This window comes from Eschrichtius robustus, chromosome 6, assembly GCF_028021215.1.
Source record: "Eschrichtius robustus isolate mEscRob2 chromosome 6, mEscRob2.pri, whole genome shotgun sequence".
Lineage (NCBI taxonomy): Eukaryota > Metazoa > Chordata > Mammalia > Artiodactyla > Eschrichtiidae > Eschrichtius > Eschrichtius robustus.
In genome coordinates, this window is record NC_090829.1 from 15,841,057 (window position 1) to 15,861,484 (window position 20,428).

General features: G+C 43.3%; 1 protein-coding gene across 1 annotated transcript in view; it reads left to right on the forward strand.

Moving 5' to 3' along the window:
• LOC137766153 (serotransferrin-like) overlaps positions 1-18,103 on the forward strand; it is a 31,409-nt gene extending 13,306 nt beyond the window's left edge. Inside the window, exons 9-17 of the mRNA XM_068545935.1 lie at positions 792-946; positions 2,889-2,979; positions 3,579-3,617; positions 4,941-5,099; positions 7,744-7,888; positions 9,056-9,120; positions 12,660-12,844; positions 14,047-14,236; positions 17,905-18,103. Of these exons, the coding sequence (XP_068402036.1) occupies positions 792-946; positions 2,889-2,979; positions 3,579-3,617; positions 4,941-5,099; positions 7,744-7,888; positions 9,056-9,120; positions 12,660-12,844; positions 14,047-14,236; positions 17,905-17,939 (1,064 nt within the window). The 3' untranslated portion in view covers positions 17,940-18,103. The remainder of the gene's footprint in view (positions 1-791; positions 947-2,888; positions 2,980-3,578; positions 3,618-4,940; positions 5,100-7,743; positions 7,889-9,055; positions 9,121-12,659; positions 12,845-14,046; positions 14,237-17,904) is intronic.
• The last annotated feature ends 2,325 nt before the right edge of the window (positions 18,104-20,428 follow it).

The window sequence follows — 20,428 nt, forward strand, 5'->3', positions numbered from 1 at the left end:
CATTCAACAGACATGTATTGACCACCTATCTATAAACTGTGCAACGTGCTGGGCATACTATGGTGAGTCAAAGATATATTAAATTCTGCTGTCATGGAACCTTCAGCCCAGTGGGGAAGACAAATGTTGAAGGAATAGTCACTCTATTGAATGATCAATTAAAAATGAGAGATTTCCTCAGAAGAAGGAAAACAAAAACAAAAACAAAAACCCAGAACAAAATATCATGGCTCTAGAAGAGTGCAAAACAAAGAAAGACAGGTCCCGGAATTGAGGTAAGGCTTCCCTGAGGAAGTGCCTCTTGAGCTGGGTCTGAAAGTTGGGTAGGTGTCCATTTATTCAGCCAACATTTATTGCGCTGACCATGAGGCAGGCACTAAGGGTGCCATGGAGAACAAGACAGGCATGACCCTTGCCCTGGCCAAGCTTATGTTCTCCTGCAGGGAACAGACAATAAATAATGAATAAATATATAACAACAGCTCAGATGGTTAAGTGCTATTTCTAAACAAAGAGGGACAAAAAAAAAACCCCCAGCCTGAAGTGATAGAGCGCCTTGGGGTTGGGAGGAAAGTTGACTTCTCATAAGAAACAATTTTAAGTTAAATCTAAATGATAAGAAGCCAACTAAGAGACTGTTATTACCTTTTATTTCTAAGAGATTAATTCCTTGAATGGGAATCTGTTTGTGTATTGCTGAAAAATCCCAGCATTTTCATGAAGACAGCAGCATAACCAGCAGGCAACATCTGGGCCTCTTCTAACCTCTGGTTCTCTTCTTTATGTCCTAGGCCCGAGCACCTCAAAGGGTGAATGCAAGAAGGTGAAGTGGTGTGCAGTGCACCACCTGGAGAGGGTCAAGTGTGATATGTGGAGTGTGAACAGTGACGGGAAAATAGAGTGTGAATCAGCGGAGAGCACTGAAGAATGCATCGCCAAGATAATGGTACGTCACTCCTGCCACTGTTGCCCACCCGTCCCCAAGGGTGAGTGAGTGTTCCTGGGAATGACACGAAAAGCCGGGTTCCAAGGAACCTTGCCCTCACTGTGGGAGGCCAGCCCCACCGGAGCCTCAGGACCTTTGAGCTTCTGGAGCTGAAGGGCTCCTTAGGGCTTGTTTCCTCCTAGTGTTAGCACCCGGTGGAGGGCAATCTGAGCCGTGTCTGCTTGGGGAGGCTGGACCTGAGTGTGGGTGTGCCTGAAACCCACGGTGTGCCATGGCAAGTGAGACAAGTGTGACAGGGTCATGTTATTGTGCAAGCAGGTAGAAGTTTAGCCTTGTTGATCACAAGAGCATTCCATATTTGCTTTTAGATAATGTTGAAAAACTGGAGGATATAAAGAAGAAAATACATAAAAACTAATTGTAACCTTATAACTCAGAGAAAATCCTGTTAACTGGGCTCATACCATACATACAATTTACTCTCTTTTCTCACCTAATCTTATCTAGGGAGCTTTTCCCTTGTCACAAGTCATTCTCTGAAAACATGATTTTTAAAAATATATTTTAAAATATATTTTAGTTTATTTTTGAAAGAATATACCCTATTCTGTTTACAGTGGTATGTCTGGGGACCAAGTTTGTGAGGGACTGTCTCTTTCATTTCTTTCTTTTTTTTCTTTTTTTTAAATTTAAATTTTTATTTTTATTTTCCCTTATGGTTTATTATAGGATGTTGAATATAGTTGCCTGTGCTATACAGTGGGACCTTGTTGTTTATCTATTCTATGTATAATAGTTTGCATCTGCTAACCCCAAATTCCCAACCCATTCCTTCCCCAGCCCCCTCCACCTTGGCAACCACAAGTCTGTTCTCTATGTCTGTGAGTCTGCTTCTGTTTCGTAGATAAATTCATTTGCGTCATATTTTAGATTCCACATATAAGTGATATCATATGGTATCTGTCTTTCTCTTTCTGACTCACTTCACTTAGTATGATAATCTCTAGGTCAATCCATGTTGCTGCAAATGGCATTATTTCATTCTCTTTTATGGCTGAGTATTATTCCATTGTATATATGTACCACATCTTCTTTATCCACTCATCTGTCGATGGACATTTAGGTTGTTTCCATGAAAACATGTTGATAGCTATTCCAGAGTGTGGATGTGCTACAATTTGTTGAGCTATTTCCTTGCTATTGAGCATTAAGTTTGGTCCTATCTTATTGATATTATGAATCACACTTGCATGCTTTTGCCCACTTACACATTTTGCCCAAATACTTTCCCACATATCTGATTATTCCTTTAGAGAATGTTCCTCAAAAGTATATTTCTAAGCCCAATGGGAAGTTTGGCAGTCTTGTTGAATTTAAGCATTTCTGAAATTTGGGGCTTATTAGCTCTATTAGATCATTATATCTAACAGATCATTTGAGTTTATTTGACTCATTCATTAAAGATCTTGTATTGGCCAAGCACCAAAGTAGCACCCAGACAATGTGGCCGAGATTCAGGTCTGGGGCCCCCATCAGGAGGCACTCTATGCCACAGACACAGCCCTGAGTCTCTGACTCCACTCATTTGTCTTACAAATGAGAATTCTTGGTGTCAGAAAGGTGTTGTGAGAGCGTCTCTGGGACAGTGTGCCCTATGAGAGGACAGAGGGACTGAATGTGGGTCTTTCCTCCTGAAGAAACTAAACAAAGCACCCAGAGTTGATCATCAGTTCATCATGGTTTGGGTGAAAATGGGAGTACATTTTATTTTCTATGTTGGGTGTGCCTGACTGATCCTTTGGGAGTCCAGTACCAGCACCTTCTGTCTCCCTGGGCCTTCATGACCTGTGCTGGCAAGGCTGCTTCAAGGAAACAGCTTGAAGGGCATGTGGGACAGAAGATGGTCTCTTTTCACCTGCTGTGATGTGCTCTGTCTTTGCAGAAAGGAGAAGCTGATGCCATGAGCTTGGATGGAGGCCACATCTACATAGCAGGCAAATGTGGTCTGGTACCTGTCCTAGCAGAGAACTACAGTAAGTGGAAGGGGCTTCTCTCAGTGTTTCATTTCCCCTGGGCCATGGAGAAAGGAAATGGAAAATCACAGCCTGATTTATGCCACATGGGCCATAAAGCTCTTGCTTACTGAGCACCTCCTACTTCCTAGGCTCGGGGCTCCCTCATCTCTAGTCCCCAACAGTTATCTTGAAGGATGGGATCTTCTATCATACCTTCCACAAGGGAGTTGGAGGCTTTGCACTGGGAAGTTCTAGCTAAAAGTGACCCCTCTGCAGAGGACATCTAGATTCTCAGTTGGGATTCCTGGCAGGTCTTCTTGCTTCCAAAGCTCACACTTCTCCTGTTGCCCTGGTGCAGGGATTCAAGTACAGTTGGCAGAGACCACTGTGGCCACAGGATAGATAGAGTGGGAAACTTGAAATGTACAATTTTGGACTAAATTCCAGAGGCCAGGGAGCTAAAGTGAACTTGCATAATCCAGACAGCCTGGACCTTTTGGGAACTGGTGATATGTAGATAGTTTTCCTGGCTCTTTTAATTCTGAGTTGCACATGGTAAAGACGATTTCCAATCTATAAATGAGTATTTAATGACTTCTTCCTTTTCTCCTCTACAGAAAATGAGGGCGAAGATTGTAAATTCACACCAGAGAGTGGTGAGTTGAGATTGGTAACCTCATGAGTTTAAGATAAATTCCCATTGCTTTTGGGAAAGGGTAAGGTAAGTTTAAATTCAAGTCAAATGTAGATAAGAGACCAATTTTTGGAATGCAAAGGAATCATGGAAGTAGAGTAACTGGCAATGATGATTACTTTTTTACACTTGCTATGACTTGCACCTGGGAATTTTCATTTAATCCTATAAGGTATGTCCTGTTGTCCTCTAAGGATGCATAAGAGGACCAACAGCTCAGAGAGATTACAAGTTGTCTAGACTCCGACATCCAGCAAGCAAATACAGGCCCTCCCCACCACTCCTGACTGCCTCGCATTGCATGAGGCCAGCAAAGTTTTAGATGAGAGTTAGCACCAGCCCAGGAGACTTGCTGATACGTGCCTGGCAGGGCTGAAGGGAGAGGCTCATACCGGCAGATGTCTAGGGGCATGTGATTGCCCAGCCTCCCAGCCAGGGCTAGGCCCAGGCACCCAGGCCAACCTGGCTCTCACCCAGGGCTCTGGCTTGGGGTGGATCTGGAAAGATGTGGCAGGAGCAAGACAGGAAATCTTATCAAAGTGGGCTCTGGGGCCCACACTCAAGTCCCTGCAGGTCATTTCCAGCCATTCGTGTGCAAGTCTGTCCTCATCACTTTTCCCAGTTACAACCTTCAGCCTCTCCCCATCACACTAGGAACCAAGCTCTTCAGCTGAAAATAGAACCATTCTTATTCCATGAACAGTAAGATTTGTGTCTTTTCTGTTGGAAACAATTTCCTGAATTAATTAAATTGGAAAACTGAAATCATGAGTTGATATTCTTTCTATTACCAGTTTTAAAGATCAGCATGTATTTGCTGCTAATCATGGCAGCTAACTTGATTTTGACAGTTTCCACTTTGCATATTTATTGTGGTGCAAACCTGTATTCTCCTTATCACAAATTATCTGGCCAGAATATCCCTGTGGTTTATTGCTCATTTACTACTCTTTCCTAATGTACCCTTCAGCATCCATTCCTCTACTATTCCACAGTGGAGGGTGAGTTGCTGGTTTATGTCAGTAGCTTCATGCATTTGGGGAAGGGTTATACACCAGCCATTGCTCTGATGGTTATGTATTCTTATTATTTTGTTTTTTAAGTTCAGATTAATCTCCACCTCCTGGAATGACTTGTATCCCCCCTCAGTCAGTTATTGGGAAGACCTTTTCAAAGAGAGAAGGAATGGTTTGGGATAATTCTACTCCTTAGGGAGATGGCAGGTTTAGACACTCTGGAGAGCCCAGGGGTGTTAATACTCCCTTTTTGGGTGTCTTTCTTGCAGGGTACTATGCTGTGGCTGTGGTTAAGAAATCGTCAGATCCTGATCTCAACTGGAACAATCTGAAAGGCTGGAAGTCCTGCCACACTGCAGTAGACAGAACCGCTGGCTGGAACATCCCCATGGGTCTGCTCTACGAGAAGATTAACCACTGTGAATTTGGTGAGTGAGCTCTGGGAGGGTGCTGTTGTCAGGGCCAGGTGGGAAGAGGTGTACCGGGAAGAGTGTGGTATCGTACAAGATGCTGTGGCCCTGGCTCTATGGTAATACAATTTGGTTTAGTGAACTTCAAGGAAATATCTAAAAGGAGTGGTAGGGCTGGGAGGTGGATCAGAATGGTTCTTTTCAGTTGCACATAATGGCTTAAGTGAATATGCGTTTACTTTTCTCTCTCATGAAAAAGACCAGAGACAGCAGTCCATGGCTGGTACTGTCATTAGAAACCCAGGCTCCTCTCTCTTCCTGCTGCACCATTCTCAGCATGAGGCCTCCATCTTCAAGGTCACTCATGGTTGCCATTATATCCACGATCCAGGCAACCTCAAGGAATAAGGAGAAAGGGCACTTGAAGTATGTGCCACCTTGTTAAAGGAGCTATTCAGGAACTCTAGCCCAATTACTTCAGCTAACTTCTCATTGCCCTGAACTTAGATACATAGTCACATTTAGCTGTAAGAGAGGCTGAAAAATGTCATCGTTTATTTGGGCATGTTTCTGTCCCAAATAAAACTAGATTTTTGTTCAAAAAATTAAAAATAGAACTACCATATGATCCAACAATTTCACTTCTGGGTATTTACTGGAAGAAAACAAAAATACTAACTCGAAAAGATATGCACCCACACGTTCACTGCAGCATTATTTACAACAGCCATGACACGGAAAGAACCTAAGTGTCCATCATGAATGAATGGATAAAGAAATTGTGGTTTATATATATACAATAGGATATCATTCAGTCATAAAAAAGAAAGAAATCTTGCCACTTGCAACACCATGGATGGACCCTGAGGGCACTATGTGAAATAAGTCAGGCAGAGAAAGACAAATACCGTATGTTCTCATTTATATGTGGGATCTAAACAAAAATAAAACAAAACAACCCGAGCTCATAGACACAGAGAGCAGATTGGCGGTTGCCAGAGGCAGGGGTTGGGGATGGGCAAATTGGGTGAATGTAGTCAAAAGGTATGAACTTTGGTTATAAAATAAATAAAAGTCATGGGGATGTAATGTACATCATGGTGACTATAGTTAACGCTGTATTGCACATTTCAAAGTTGCTAAGAGAGTAGCTCTTAAAAGTTCTCATCACAAGAAAAAAAAATTTTAATGTGATACACCACGTTAACAAATCGAAGAAAAAGATCATATGATCATCTCAATAGATACAGAAAAAGCTTTTGATAAAATTCATCACCCATTTATGAGAAAAACTCTCCAGAAAGTAGGCATAGAGGGAATATACCTCAACATAATAAAGGCCGCATATGACAAACCCACAGCTAACATCATACACACCAGTGGAAAGCTGAAAGCATTCCCTCTAAGGTCAGGCATAAGACAAGGACTCCCACTGTTGCCACTTTTATACAACATAGTTTGGAAGTCCTAGCCAAAAGAAAAGAATTATTTTAACCCTGTATGGTGATGGATGTTAACTAGACCTGTTGTGGTGATCATTTCACAATATAGTCACAGTAGCGAAACATGTTGTACTCCTGAAATTAATATAATGTTATATGTCAATTATATCTCAATAAAAAATTAATGAAGAAAAAATTAAAAGAAAAAAAACTTGATCTTTGTTGTGAAGAAGCAAGGGGAAATGGCCATTGGGTGGACAGCTACAAGCCCTGCCATGGGGCTTTCTAGGCAACGTGGTATGAGGGGTCCTCGGGTCTCTTTAAGATCTTGGCAGTCTCACCAAGTGACTGCTCAGCTCCTAGGTCCCTTCAAAGGGGTGGAAATCAGTTTATTCTCTGTGTCCTCTGAATATCTTCAGGTATGAGCTTAGTTCTACCTCCTAAAATCTGTGTGTAATTTCACCATGGACATGTTTTCCCATGGTTCTTATTTTCTTTAACTTCCTGAGTACTTCCTCCGTGCCACCTCCAAATATGTGTAGCTACTTCTAGGAGGGCCTCTAAAGACAGTTATGAACCGGGCAAGTCCTGTGTGTGTGTGTGTGTGTGTGTGTGTGTGTGAGGGGGGCGGATTTGGAGATGCAATCACATTTCTGCACTGCCATGTTCTGCGCCACCAGTTTGACAGGAAGCAAGGTGTGGCTGGGGTGACATTCAGGAGTCCTGTTGCACACCAGCAAGGGCAGCACTTCTGCTCTCCTGAGGCTCCTGGCAGTTTTACAGCTATGGGAGAGCAGCTGAACTGTGTGTGAAATTCCCCAGCACTTTCTCAAGCTTGGAGTTCTAAGTTCTGTTAAAGGCTCTTCTAATAATTATCAGAGAAAAGAAACACCAAAAACAAGTGGCACAACTCAGGGAGTGAGACCTTCAATTTTACCCCTTTTAGTCAACTTTCATATCATCTCCATCCCATCTCTCTCTTTAGGTGAGTGAGACACTATTGGGATGCTGATGGAATCCCCTCCACCTGACTTGTAATGGTTCCCAGCCTCAATTAAGTTTCCTTTCAAAGCCTATACCCTGGCAGGTCCTGAGTTGATGGCAGGTCACATAACGAGTATGTTCTACCTATCCTGGGCCATACACACCTGTGATGTGTTAGGTAAAGGCCACTGACATTGACTCAGGAAGAGTTGACTTTCTTTTATCCTTCTGCACAGATAAATTTTTCAGTGAAGGCTGTGCCCCTGGGTCTCCACGAAATTCCAGTCTCTGTGCTCTGTGCATTGGCTCAGAAGGTTTTCCGGGAAGGGAGTGTCTTCCCAATAACTATGAGAGATACTATGGCTATTCAGGGGCTTTCAGGTGAGTATTATAATCCTGATACAAAAATAATAGTAATCCCAGCCCTGACGAGATTCCTTTTTAGGAACGCAGGTGAGATTCTTACATTCCTATCCCATTAGTCCTGCATGTTAGGGTGTCACATTTACAAACATAAGTAGAAACCTGTGGGAAGAGGCATCCAGGTCCCTCCAGGACATGGTCTCCAGACCTGGCTGTCATAGACAGCAAAGACTGGCAGTATGGTACAGGTCAGAAGTTCTCAGCGGGGGGTGATTTGCCCCTCAGGGGACATTTGGCAGTGTCTGGAGATGTTTTTGATTATCAGTGGAGTTGGGGAGTGCTACTGGCATCTAACTGGTAGAGGCTGCTAAACATCCTACATGCGTAGGACAGCACCCTACAACAAAGAATTATCCGGCCCCTAATGTCACTAGTGCCAGGTGAGGAAACCCTACCATAATTGAATAAACACAGGAGTCAAGCATTTGGCTCACGCTCTTCCATTCACCTCTGGGGGAACCTACAACCATGGAAATATATCAATACAAAAGTAAAGTACATGATTTCTACATCTTTGGTTACATTTCTAGCTCATGGAGTCTTTATCATTTTTAAAGAGACACCTGTGCACTTTACGACCTTATTAGTTTTTAACTATCCTGTCTGACTTGGGCCTGTGTCACTTAGTAGTTCATGAATCCATCAACTTCACAATGATGGTGGTATTGTAACTAAAATTCTCACTAGGGAAGGAAAAACAAAGATTATGCCAATTTTCCAGGTATAACCAGCTTGTGAGTTAGAGTAAGAACAATTCACAGCCCACAAGTTTCCAATTTTACAAGGAGACTGTGAGTAAGGAATCACCCTGCGGGAAAACTGCCCCTCTAATATCTGTGTTGAAGCTAGGAAACGGACGTAGCTCTGTTGGAGAAACTGGGCCAGAATTTAGAATTTAGTGTGTGGAAGTGAGATTGTATAACTACAAAGCATATCAGAGGTTTTGTTTTCTTTTTATTACTTGCATTAGTAATATGTAAGATCAGTGACAATAGATTAGTGATCAAATGGGAATCACAATTGCTGATATCAGATGGCCAGCCCTGGATCTATAAGGTGGCCTTTCTGAATGACAGATGTGTCTCTGACCTCTTTTCTTCTCTCTCCCTGTCTGGGACTCTGCAGGTGTCTGGTTGAGAAGGGAGACGTGGCCTTTGTGAAGGACCAGACTGTCAAAGAGAACACTGGTGGTACGTGCATAACATTTGTCCCCATAAATCAGGGTCGCTGGTTCACTTGTGTTCAGGATGTCTTTGTGGAAGTGTTATGGACTCTGTCAGGGTCCAGAACTCTGAATCTCAACCTGTTTGTTCGGTGAAGAGAGAAGTGTTCTCTTGGATAGGCAGAATGGTAAGGACCATGGGCTTCCCAGTGGCCCTGAGTCTCTCCCAGGAACCTTCCTACAGGTGCAGGCACTGTGCCTCCTTTCCCCTAAATACTTCAGTGCACATTTCCTAAGAACCAGGACTTTCTCTCACATACCTACATTACAATTAGCAAGATCAGGAAATTTATACTAACATGGATTTAATACACATCACGTCCACAGTCCCTATTCAAATTCTGTGAGTTATCCTCAAAAGGTCCTTTATAACTATTTCTCATATTTCTAGGTCCAATATATATTTAAATATATTATAGGTCCACTGGGAAAAACATACAGACAGTGGCACCCCTGTAGGAATGAGCACCAAGACCTTGGCTTCTAGAACCATTCCCCAATAGAAGGAACCAAGGCCCCTTGGAAAAATAGCTGATTCTGTGGCTGGGGCAGGAAAGGTATAAGGTGAACCTGGAACATCATGCTGAAGAGCTCAGAGAGATGGGACGTATCAAAGCACATAGGAGCCATTGCGAAAGCCCTCCACTGGCCAAATCTGGGACATTTTGAGCTTTAAAAGAAATAATAATAGTAGTAAGAAATAATAACCCATTGAATAAAATAGGAACGCATAAGTCCATCCTGATTAAACAAATGAGTATAAGGGAAACATCTTCCTTATTGTAGAATGCTAATTACAGATGCAGAAATAATTATGAAGTTAAAAAACTATCATTTGGCAACCAAGATAGTAATTGATTCAAGCAAGGATCATCAATGGGTACTAAAACTAGTGGGTGAATATTAGATGGCCATGACATTAACAAACAAGACAAAAATTTAAAAAATGTCAGTAAGAATGAGTATTCCACCTGCCCACTCTCTATCACTAACTGCTTATAATCCCCACCTAGAGTCCAGGCAGCTATTACTTCCCTCCCTCCGTCATGTCCCTTTACCCAACCTCAGATTTTTCCAACAACTCATTTAGAATGAACTAGTGCAGGACCAACTCCTCTAAGACGCCTTCCCCAATGGCACACCTCCATCCCACAACAGAATCCTCTGTCCATATTGCTCTTATTATTGAATTCATCACATTCTGTAATAAACTGTGGCCACAGGGAGCTCTTTTTTCCTCTTCTTACATCCCAACACCAACCACAGTACATGGCACACAGAAGTTGCTAAGTACTTACTTGAAGGAATAATTGGTTTGGCTAATTTTTCTTTCTTCCCTCCTGTTACTTTTGCTTTTTCCTTTAAGGGCTGTCCTTTTTCCTGCTACCTGTTACCCTAGGCTGGTTCTTTGTCATCCCTTGATTTCTCTTTGTACCCTTCCAAGTAGGGCTCCCCTCTTGAGGCCGCAACTCTCTTTGCAAAGACTCCAAAAGCCTTACCTCCTGAGGGGAATTTATAGAGGAGGCCCACCTCCCATCTAAATAACATCCCAGGATCTCTGTTTGCCCTGTGGTCATTTTTATGTACAAAGTACACTGGCACTGCAACCTCAACCTGTATAAACCCAAACTCCTCATCCTTCTCTCAAAACCCAGTCCTCTTCACACAGCCTCTGTCCCCATGGAGGTCTTTATTATATGCCCTGCCAGTCGAGCCTAGATTAATTTCTCAGTCAGTATGTTTTTTGTTTCTTCGGAATATGTATGTCTTCATTAAATTCTATGGTATGTTGTGATATGGAAGAACCAGGATACAAAGGCATAGAGACTGTATGATCTAATTATGTAGATATGTGTCTGCACATCATATGAGTCTAGAAAAGAGACTAGAAGTAATGCACCAATGTTGAAGGTGAATGCTGTGAGATTATACTGGGTTTCAAAGTCTTCTTCCTTAAACTATGTAGCATTTTACAAATTAGCTGCAGTAAACAAGCATTATTTGTAGTGGAAAGAAAATTTTTTATCATGCCCTTCTGGATGCCCACTGCTCCTAACCCAGACCAAATCACCTCCCATCTCATTTTTCCTAGTTGTCCTATTTCAGGCTCACACATTAACATTGATTTCCATTCATAAGTTCTCATAGACCCACTTTTCTTCCTACCTAAGTACCACACTCCATCCCACACTCAGGGCCTTGAGGATCTGAGCAAGTTTAGCCTGACTGCCCAAGACTCTGTTCCAGTGGGGCTGTTCTTCTCCACCCAATAGGAACACCGGGCACGTACCTGTCCGTGAGTCTTGCCGGAGCCCTCCATCCCCTCACAGAGAAGCGTTCCTCTCTCCTCCTCTCAGGCCTACACATGTTACAGGACACACCTGAAACCTTGCCTTCTCCAGCTAGCCTTCCTGAGTTAATGTGCTCTCACTGTGCTGGTTCCCTAGCTCACACAGCGTTTAGAGAGTGTTACACAAAATACAAAATGTTATTATCTGTGCCCTGCATTTTTGATTTTGGTATGTGTGCTATTTCCCCCCTCCAATAAGATTGTGTCTTGCAGAAGGCTGAGAACATGGTACTGAATAAATGCTTAAAGTACTAAGTAGAACAGAATGGGTTTGGAGAGAATAAGGATGGATTTCACTTGGAAGGTGTTGAGTTGGAGGGATGGGTAAGAAAAGAAAGGAGAAATGTTAACATGTGAGCAAAGATATGTGCAGGTACTGGTGGGAGGAAAGGCAGGCAATTTGGAGTTTTCTATAAAAACCAAAAGTGTACCTTTGGAGAGTGTAGGAAAAGGGATATTTTTACTCTATATATAAATTTAAACTTTTAAAATACTGCATTCATATATTAGTTTTTCAATTAAATGAGAAAATTAAATTAAGAAAAAGACTGCAATCCTGTATTTTAGGAGAGAAGCAAAAACCGGGAAAACTTATCTGAGAATTGCCTTAGGAGGAAGGACCTTAAACCTTGAGAATGGGTGAGATGTTCTTTTTTCAGAGAGAATACAGAAAAGATGAAGCAAGGGGCTGAGAACAGGATATGGACCTGTATGCACAGAGGCATGCGTGCATTCCACATAGAACTAGTATGAGTGAGCCAGATTTCACTCATAAAAGTGAAACCTTTGGCCCTTCCAAAAGGGCCTCTGGGGAAAGTTCTTTTGCTTGCTAGTGCCAGATGGTATAGCACAAACCTGCTTAGAGGGTCACGTTCTTTCTACACTGGAGCAGGAGATCCAAATGCTTTGGAATTTAGTAGAAATGAAGATCATTTTGAACAGCATCCGTAGAATGTGGTTCACCCTCCCCTGGCTGGGTGGGCAGATTGAAAGGAGTGGTCTCTGGGAATTCCTGGTAACTCTCTTCCTCTCCACATTACTGTAACCCCTGCTGGCCACTGGGTCCAGGCCCTCCACACGCCAGTGGGTTGGTCACATCTCCCCAGTGAGGTGTGCCTTGATCAAAACTGTGGCTGACCCACCTTTTCTGTACCCAGGAAATAACCCTGAAGAGTGGGCAAAAACACTGCAGGAGGAGGATTTTCAGCTGCTGTGCACCGACGGAACCAGAAAGTCTGTGGAGGAGGCTAGTAATTGCTTCCTGGCCCAAGCCCCGAATCATGCTGTGGTCTCACGGGAAGATAAGGCAGCCTGTGTTCGCGAAATATTAGACGCACAGCAGGTATGGCACAGACAGGGCCTCCAACCCTTTCTTCTTGGGTGCGTGTGGATTATTTGGGGATTTCCCAGCTGAGTCCCAGCCCGTACCCCAGCATTCTTTTCCTGGAAGTTAGAACTGAGAGGGCATGGATTGTGGAACTGGATCTCCCAGGCCTCGCTCTGCTTGTATCTTCTGCTCACTAGAGATCAGACCCCATCTGATGCACGTGTCCCAGGGTCCAAGTACCTGCCTTCCAGCTCGACTCTGACCTTGCTCTGTGGTACCCTCATTTTCCCCACTTCTGCCTTTTTTAAAATGAAGGTGACTGATCCTATTTCCCAGCCGTTCTAGATACAAGTCATGAAATGTGGACTGTGTTTCTCTTGCTTAGGCAGACTAAGAACCATTCCAACAGGCAGAAGAACCCAGGAACCTACCCTGAGGGAACTTGTCCTCTGCGGAAAATAAGCAACCCAGGGCTGGCCTTGTGGGGAGAGAGACTGCCTGAGTATTTTAATCCTAAAGACCCCTCCACCCACAAACACCACCCTCCCCTCAGGGACAGCTTCCTGTCTGTTGATCCACCATTGGTTTTCTTCTTTTAAAAATTAAGATAGCATACCTTTGTGAGTCCTCTGAAGGTAAATGGTACTAATAATTAGTATTTAATGAACATTTCCTAAGTGCTGGATGGAATGCTAAACTTTCTGTAATCATTATTTCACTTATAATCTTAGAAGGCCTGGAGGAGTCGAGCCTCTTATCAAGATAGGATCAAAGATGCAGTCAAATATGAACTTTTAACAGCTACCTGTACCACTCCTCACTGGGTTGCTCATATTTAATATTTTCTTTGACAATAATACTTAAAAGGGACATGCTTCTGCCCTCTCATTTTCTGGAAGCCGCCCCCAAGACCATGGCCAATGAAGTGAGGAAGAGAGATCAGAGAATTCAGCAGTGGGCGGGAGGCAGGGACTTCCCCAAGGAGATGGGAACAGGATGGACCCTACAGAGGACTTTGAGGCCTCATGGAAGCATAGATTTGTGGTCCATAATTGTATGAATGCCAGGTGATGGATGTGGAAAGATCCTGAGGCATCCTCTGCAGCTTCCCTCTCTTCCCAGGGCTGGTTCCCAGCTTCCAGTCTCCTCCATCCCATCCATGTGTTCCCAGCAGCTCTTTGCCACAGGTCCTCATGCACCTTCTGTCCATTTGACAGGATGAATTTGGAAAACATGGAAGTGACTGCTCGAGCAGTTTTTGTTTGTTCCACTCAGAAACCAAGGACCTTCTGTTCAGGAGTGACACTAAATGTTTGGCTCCACTTCAGAACGCAATAACGTATGAATCCTACTTAGGAAATGAGTATGTCACAGCTGTGGCTAACCTGAGACAATGCTCAACCTCAAGTGAGTAAGAGGAACAGCATTGGGGAATCTGCAAAGCGAACATGTGCGGGGTTCTGGGTGCTGGATACAAAAGGAGGAGCGGGCTGCAGTCCCCAGGAGATGACCAACGGACAGATGAAATGCTGAGGAAACAATGCAATCCCAGCATGAATGAAAGGCTAACTTGCATGGGCAGATCGTAAGGGGGCACGGGCTGAAGGCACTGAGGTAGTGACTGCCTGGACATGTAGAATTCCATGCTATTACTAAGAAGAGGAAGAGAGTTATGTGCCCATGCCAATTGCTCTGCTCTAAACACCTTTTTATACAGTGCTGCCTTGCTCAAAATGGTAGCCTGTAGCTACATGTGGGTATTTAAATTTGTATTAATATTAAACAAAATTTTAAATTTAGTTCCTCAGTCATACCAGCCATAATTCAAGCACGCAATAGATACACGTGTCTCCACATAGATGAGCAAAGAGAACATTTCCAGCATCGCAGAGAGTTCTTTTACATGGTGCTGCTCTTGAGAGCTTGAACGATGGTAAGTTCCAGTAACTCTCAAGTTGCCATGCACACCACAGGCATACCTCAGAGAGATTGCAGGTTCAGTTTCAGACTATTGCAATAAAGGAATATTGCAATAAAGCAAGACATATGAAGGTTTTGGTTTTCCAGTGCATATAAAAGTTATGTTTATACTACAGTATAAAGTGTGCAATAGCATTATGTCTAAAAAGTGTCTAACAATGTACGTACCTTTGTTAAAAAATACTTTATTGCTAAAAAATGCTAACCATCATCTGAGCCTTCAGCAAGTCATAATCTCTTTGCTGGTGGAGGGTCTTACGTCGATGGTGATGGCTGCTGACTGATCAGGGTGGTGGTTGCTGAAGGCTGAGGTGACTGGCAATTTCTTAAAATAAGATGACAATTAAGTTTGCCCCATCAATTGACTCTTCTTTTATGAACGATTTCTCTGTAGCATGCAATGCTGTTTGATAGCATTTTACCCACAGCAGAACTTCTTTCAAAATTGGAGTTCCATCCTCTCAAGCCCTGCCATTAGTTTGTCAACTAAGTTTATTCTAAATCCTTTGTTGTCATTTCAACAATCTTCACAGCATCTTCACCATGAGTAGACTTCATCCCAAGAAACCACTCTCTTTGCTCATCCATGAGAAGCAACTCCTTATTCATTAAAGTTCTATCATGAGATTGCAGCAAGTCAGTCACATCTTCAGGCTCCTCTTCTAATTCTAGGTCTCTTGCTATTTCCACCACATCTGCATTTACTTCCTCCACTGAAGTTTTGAACCCCTTATAGTCACCTATGAGGGTTGGAATCAACTTCTTTCAAACTCCTGTTCATGATGATATTTTGACCTTTCTCCATGAATCACAAATGTTCTTAATGGCATCTAGAATGAGGAATCCTTTCCAGAAGGTTTTCAGTTGACTTTGCCCAGACCCATCAGAGGAATCACTATCTATGGCAGCTATAGCCTTATGGAATATATTTCTTTCATAATGAGACTTGAGAGTCAGAATGACTCCTTGATCCATGGGCTGCAGAATGGATGTTGTGTTAGCAGGCATGAAAACAACACTAATATTGTACATCTCCATCAGAGCTCTTGGGTTACCAGGTACATTGTCAGTGAGCAGTCTTATTTTGAAAGGAATCTTTTTTTCTGAGCAGTAGGTCTCAATAGTGGGCTTAAAATATTCAGTAAACCATATTGTAAACAGAGGTACTGTCATCCAGGCTTTGTTGTTCCCTTTATAGAGCACATGAGAGGAGACTGAGCATAATTCTTAAGGGCCCTAGGATTTTTGAAATGGTAAATGAGCATTGGCTTCAACTTCAAGTCATTAGCCCCTAACAAGAGAGTCAGCCTGTCCTTTGAACCTTTGAAGCCAGGCATTGACTTCTCCTCTCTAGCTATGAAAGTCCTAGATGGCATCTTCTTCCAATAGAAGGCTGTTTTGTCTACATGGAAAATCTGTTGTTTAGTGTAGCCACCTTCATTAACTATCTTAGGTAGGTCTTCTGTGTAACCTGCTGTAGCTTCTACATCAGCACTTGCTGCTTCACTTTGCACTTTTATGTTATGGAGATGGCTTCTTTCCTTAAACCTCATGAACCAACCTCTGCTGGCTTCAGACATTTCTCCTGCAGCTTCCTCACCTCTCTCAGCCTTCACAGAACTGAAGAGAGTTAGGGCCTTGCTCTGGATTAGGCTTTAGCTTAAGGGAATGTTGTGGCTGGTTTGATCCTTTATCTAGGCCACTAAAACTTTCTCCATATCAGGAATAAGGCTGTTTCTTATCATTTCTGTGTCCACTGGAGCAGCACTTTTAACTTCCTTCAAGAACTTTTCCTTTGCGTCCACAACTTGACTAAGTGTTTGGCACAAGATGCCCAGCTTGGCTTTGGAGAGGCCTTCCTCACTAAGCTTAATCACATCTAGCTTTTGATTTAAAGTGAGAGATGTGCAACTCTTCCTTTCACTTGAACATTTAGAGGCCAGTGTAGGGTTATTAACTGGCCTAATTTCAATATTGTTGTGCTGGTGGAGCAGTCAGAACACACACAACATTTATCGATTAAGTTTGTCATCTTAATGGGCATGGCTTGTGGTGCCCCAAAACAATTAACAATAGTAACACCAAAGATTACTGACCACAGATCACCGTAACAAATATATAATAATAATGAAAAAGTCTGAAATATTTCAAGAATTACCAAAATGTGACACAGAGACATGAAGTTAGCAAATGTTATTGGGAAAATGGCACCAGTAGACTTGCTTGATGCAGGGTTACCACAAACCTTCAATTTGTAAAAAACACAACATCTGTGAAGTGCAATAAAGCGAAGCACAATAAAATGAGGTATGCCTGTACTTATCTAGAACACCAGTTTTCTAAGAATTAGAATACAGTAAAACACACCTTTGTGCTATAGCTATGTTGGACATCATTTAATGACTTGGAATCATTTGGAAGATGTGGGAGAATACCATGTAGCTATAGGGAGGTTATTCTTCAACTGCAGAGTGCAGGTCCATAAGCCACAGTCCTGAAGATACTGATTCCCAGGCCCTGGGGATACTGATTCAGCAAGCCTGTGCCAGGTTCAGGGTTTCTGCATTTTAACAGCTGCCCACATAATTCTGGTATAAGGAAGGATCCATGGCCACTGTTCTGAGTACCCAGGTTGTATTTACCTAACCTACATAGTCTGTGAGGGGGCGGAGACTCTGGCCCTGCTGTACCCTTCTCCATCCCCAGCTCCCAGGACGGAAACTGGCACGTGCTGGGTGCTTAGTGCATCTCGTTATGTTAGTTCCTCACTTGGATCAGAGAGGACAGTCCTCCCAGGCTCGTTCCAGCCACATGGACTCAGGCGTGTGAGCCCTGCCCGTAGGACACAAGATGGGGGATGATGTAGGGCAGGGAAATCCTGTTACCATCCTTGGTGTGAGACACTGCCCGCTGTAGGCACAGGAGCTGTGCAGGCAGGAGCAGGAGGCCACTAGGAGGACGGCCAGGCCCCTCCATCAGAAGAGCAGGGCAACGGGTCTGAGCACTTTTGTATCAGGCTTAACTGCTGATTCACTTAACAGAAAATAAATATAGGTAGATATTAACTGTCCTACCCCTCTGCTCTGTCCCCACAGAACTCCTGGAAGTCTGCAATTTCCACAAAGTTTAAAATCCAAGAGTGGGGCCACCACCTGATGGAGATGGGAGCTCACTGGACCCATAGCTTCCCCTGGTTTTGCTGGTCTGAGTGGTTTGGTTGCCTTCAGTTTGGTGGTGGCACCTCTGTGGGACAAAATAAAAATAAAAGCTATTATTGGTTTTGTCTTTTAAAAACTTCATTTTTTCCCTAAATGTTTGGTCTGGAAGGACTAAATACATGTGCAACTAGCCCTTCCTTCAGAGCTCAAGATTCATTTGCTCTTTCCCATAGCCATACCTCCTGGGTACAGTCCAAGTAGGAATTCTTTCTAAAAGGGGTCTGCATGGTCATTATAATATAATCAAGTGTATAAGGCTGTGTGTGTGTTGTGTGCGTGTGTGTGCGTATGTGTGTGTGTGTGTGTGTGTGTGTGTGTTGCTGGGGAAGGGGAAGGAAGGAGGATGCAGAGTAAGTATTGAGATGGAGCATTCAAGGCAGTACAGAAAAAGAATATAGACGATTTACACATTTAAAATATTTTTCATAAATTTCATCAGGTATACGTGAAGTCCTGACTCTTACTGCTTGGAAAAGTGAATCACTGGAAACTCTTCTTGCTAAAAATCATCGCTTGACCCCGCCTCCCATGGCAGTCACTGCCCTGTCTCCTCCCATTCTTAGTGGAGCTCCTGAAAGGTGGAGCCTTATTCTTCCCACCCCTCACTGGTTATTAATGGCTGAACACAGAGAAATCAGTCTTCTGCTCCACTCACATCCCTGCAGCTACTCGGGTCAAGGTTACCACCCACCTGCCAGCCACCAAATTGGTGAAAACCAATTTGTTCTTTCATCCTTGAGTCTGTTTACTAACTTGATATGGCTGACCACTCACCCTTCCTTGGAACCCTCTCCCAGCTTCTCTGACACAGCAGCTCTTCGCTTTGCTTCCTACCTCTCTGTCCTCTTGTGGTCTTACTGTGGGCTCCTCCTACCAGTTCTGAAAAGTAAGGTAATCTTCCCGGGGTTCTTCTCTTGATCCAGTGCTTTTCCAGGCCCTCCGTAAGCAATGAGAATGACTCCTGGGCATCTACATCTATTGTGCTCACCCCTGCTTCCAGCATCCCACACTCACACCTCCTCCTGCCTGTGCATCTATACGGTCGAGTTCGCACAGCAATTGGAAGCCCAACAGACAGAAAAGTGAGGTGATCATCTTACTCCTTCCCTCTCCTGCTTCCCTAATCCAACTATTGTTTCCATATATTTCATACTGGGTAAAGACATGGTCTGCTACCCACTCACAGGAGTCATAAACTGAGGAGTCAAATTTCAATTCACTCTTTCCCCTCATTCCACATCCAATGTCAGCAAGTTCTGCTGATTTTGCCTTCTAAACAACTCTCCAGTTTGCCCCTTTGTTTCCTAACTCCTCTATTTACACTCTGGGGAACAGCTGCAGGTAGGGCGTTCTGAACACAACACTCCACATCTCTCAACTTTCTAGTAACCAAGGAAACAGACCCTGGGTCCACTTTGCAGACCAGACCTGATGTTCACCTTTTTACATACAGCCCTGCTTTGCTTTGAGTCTAGCAACACTCTGCTTTCTGTAATATCCACCTAAACTCCACCCTGACCTCAAATCCTATAATAATTCTTTCTTTTCCTTTGTTTGGTGAGATGCCCCACCATTCCTCTGGCGTGTGGTCTGTCTTATTGCAATGAGCCAACAAAAATAATTTCTGTCTATTTTTATTTATTCCTCCCTCTAGACTGCCTTCTTGTCAGTATATCTGTACAGAGAAATGTCTGAAATCACGTTCACCAGATACTATTTGTATAAAAACTAAGGTGATTTGTGTCTTTCTTCTTTGATCTTTCATTATTTCATTATTATATTGAGTTTTTAATATAATAAATGTCTCATTTTAATTCTTTTTTTAAAAAATCCTCCATTTTTTCAAAGAAACAGAGTTACAGAGATAAGCCCGAGTAGGGAATCACATGATTGGTGTCCTTGAGTCTGAGATAGGTTCCATTGTGATTTGGAGCTGCTGGGAACAGGAGAGAAAAATGCGTCCAGTGAATGAGACATTTTAGTTAATGGAAGAGAAGAAAAAATTGTCTATGTTGGTTTTGTTGTAACTCTCCATCTGCTGTTAGAATCAGGGAGCAGAGCACTTTCAGCCAGCAGCAGTCAGTATCTGCACGTCCTTCCTTGACGTCCATCCCCACAGAGCTCCTGGGAGCCTGCGGAGTCCCTGAGGCGGAGACGTGAGAGGACAGGAAGCCTCCGACGCCATTCTCTCCTGCTCTCATTACTGAGAATGGCAGCGCCACCTTCTAACACGAGGGTGGAAGGTGTGCACATTTCTTCTGCCTTCATAATACCCAGGAGACAAACTGAAAAACAGTATGACCATGTCTTATCAAACCCCTGCTTCCTCATTCCCAAATTTCACCACCAACACGGCACTTGTTCACTCACATAGCTCTGACTAAAAATCCCTATACACTGA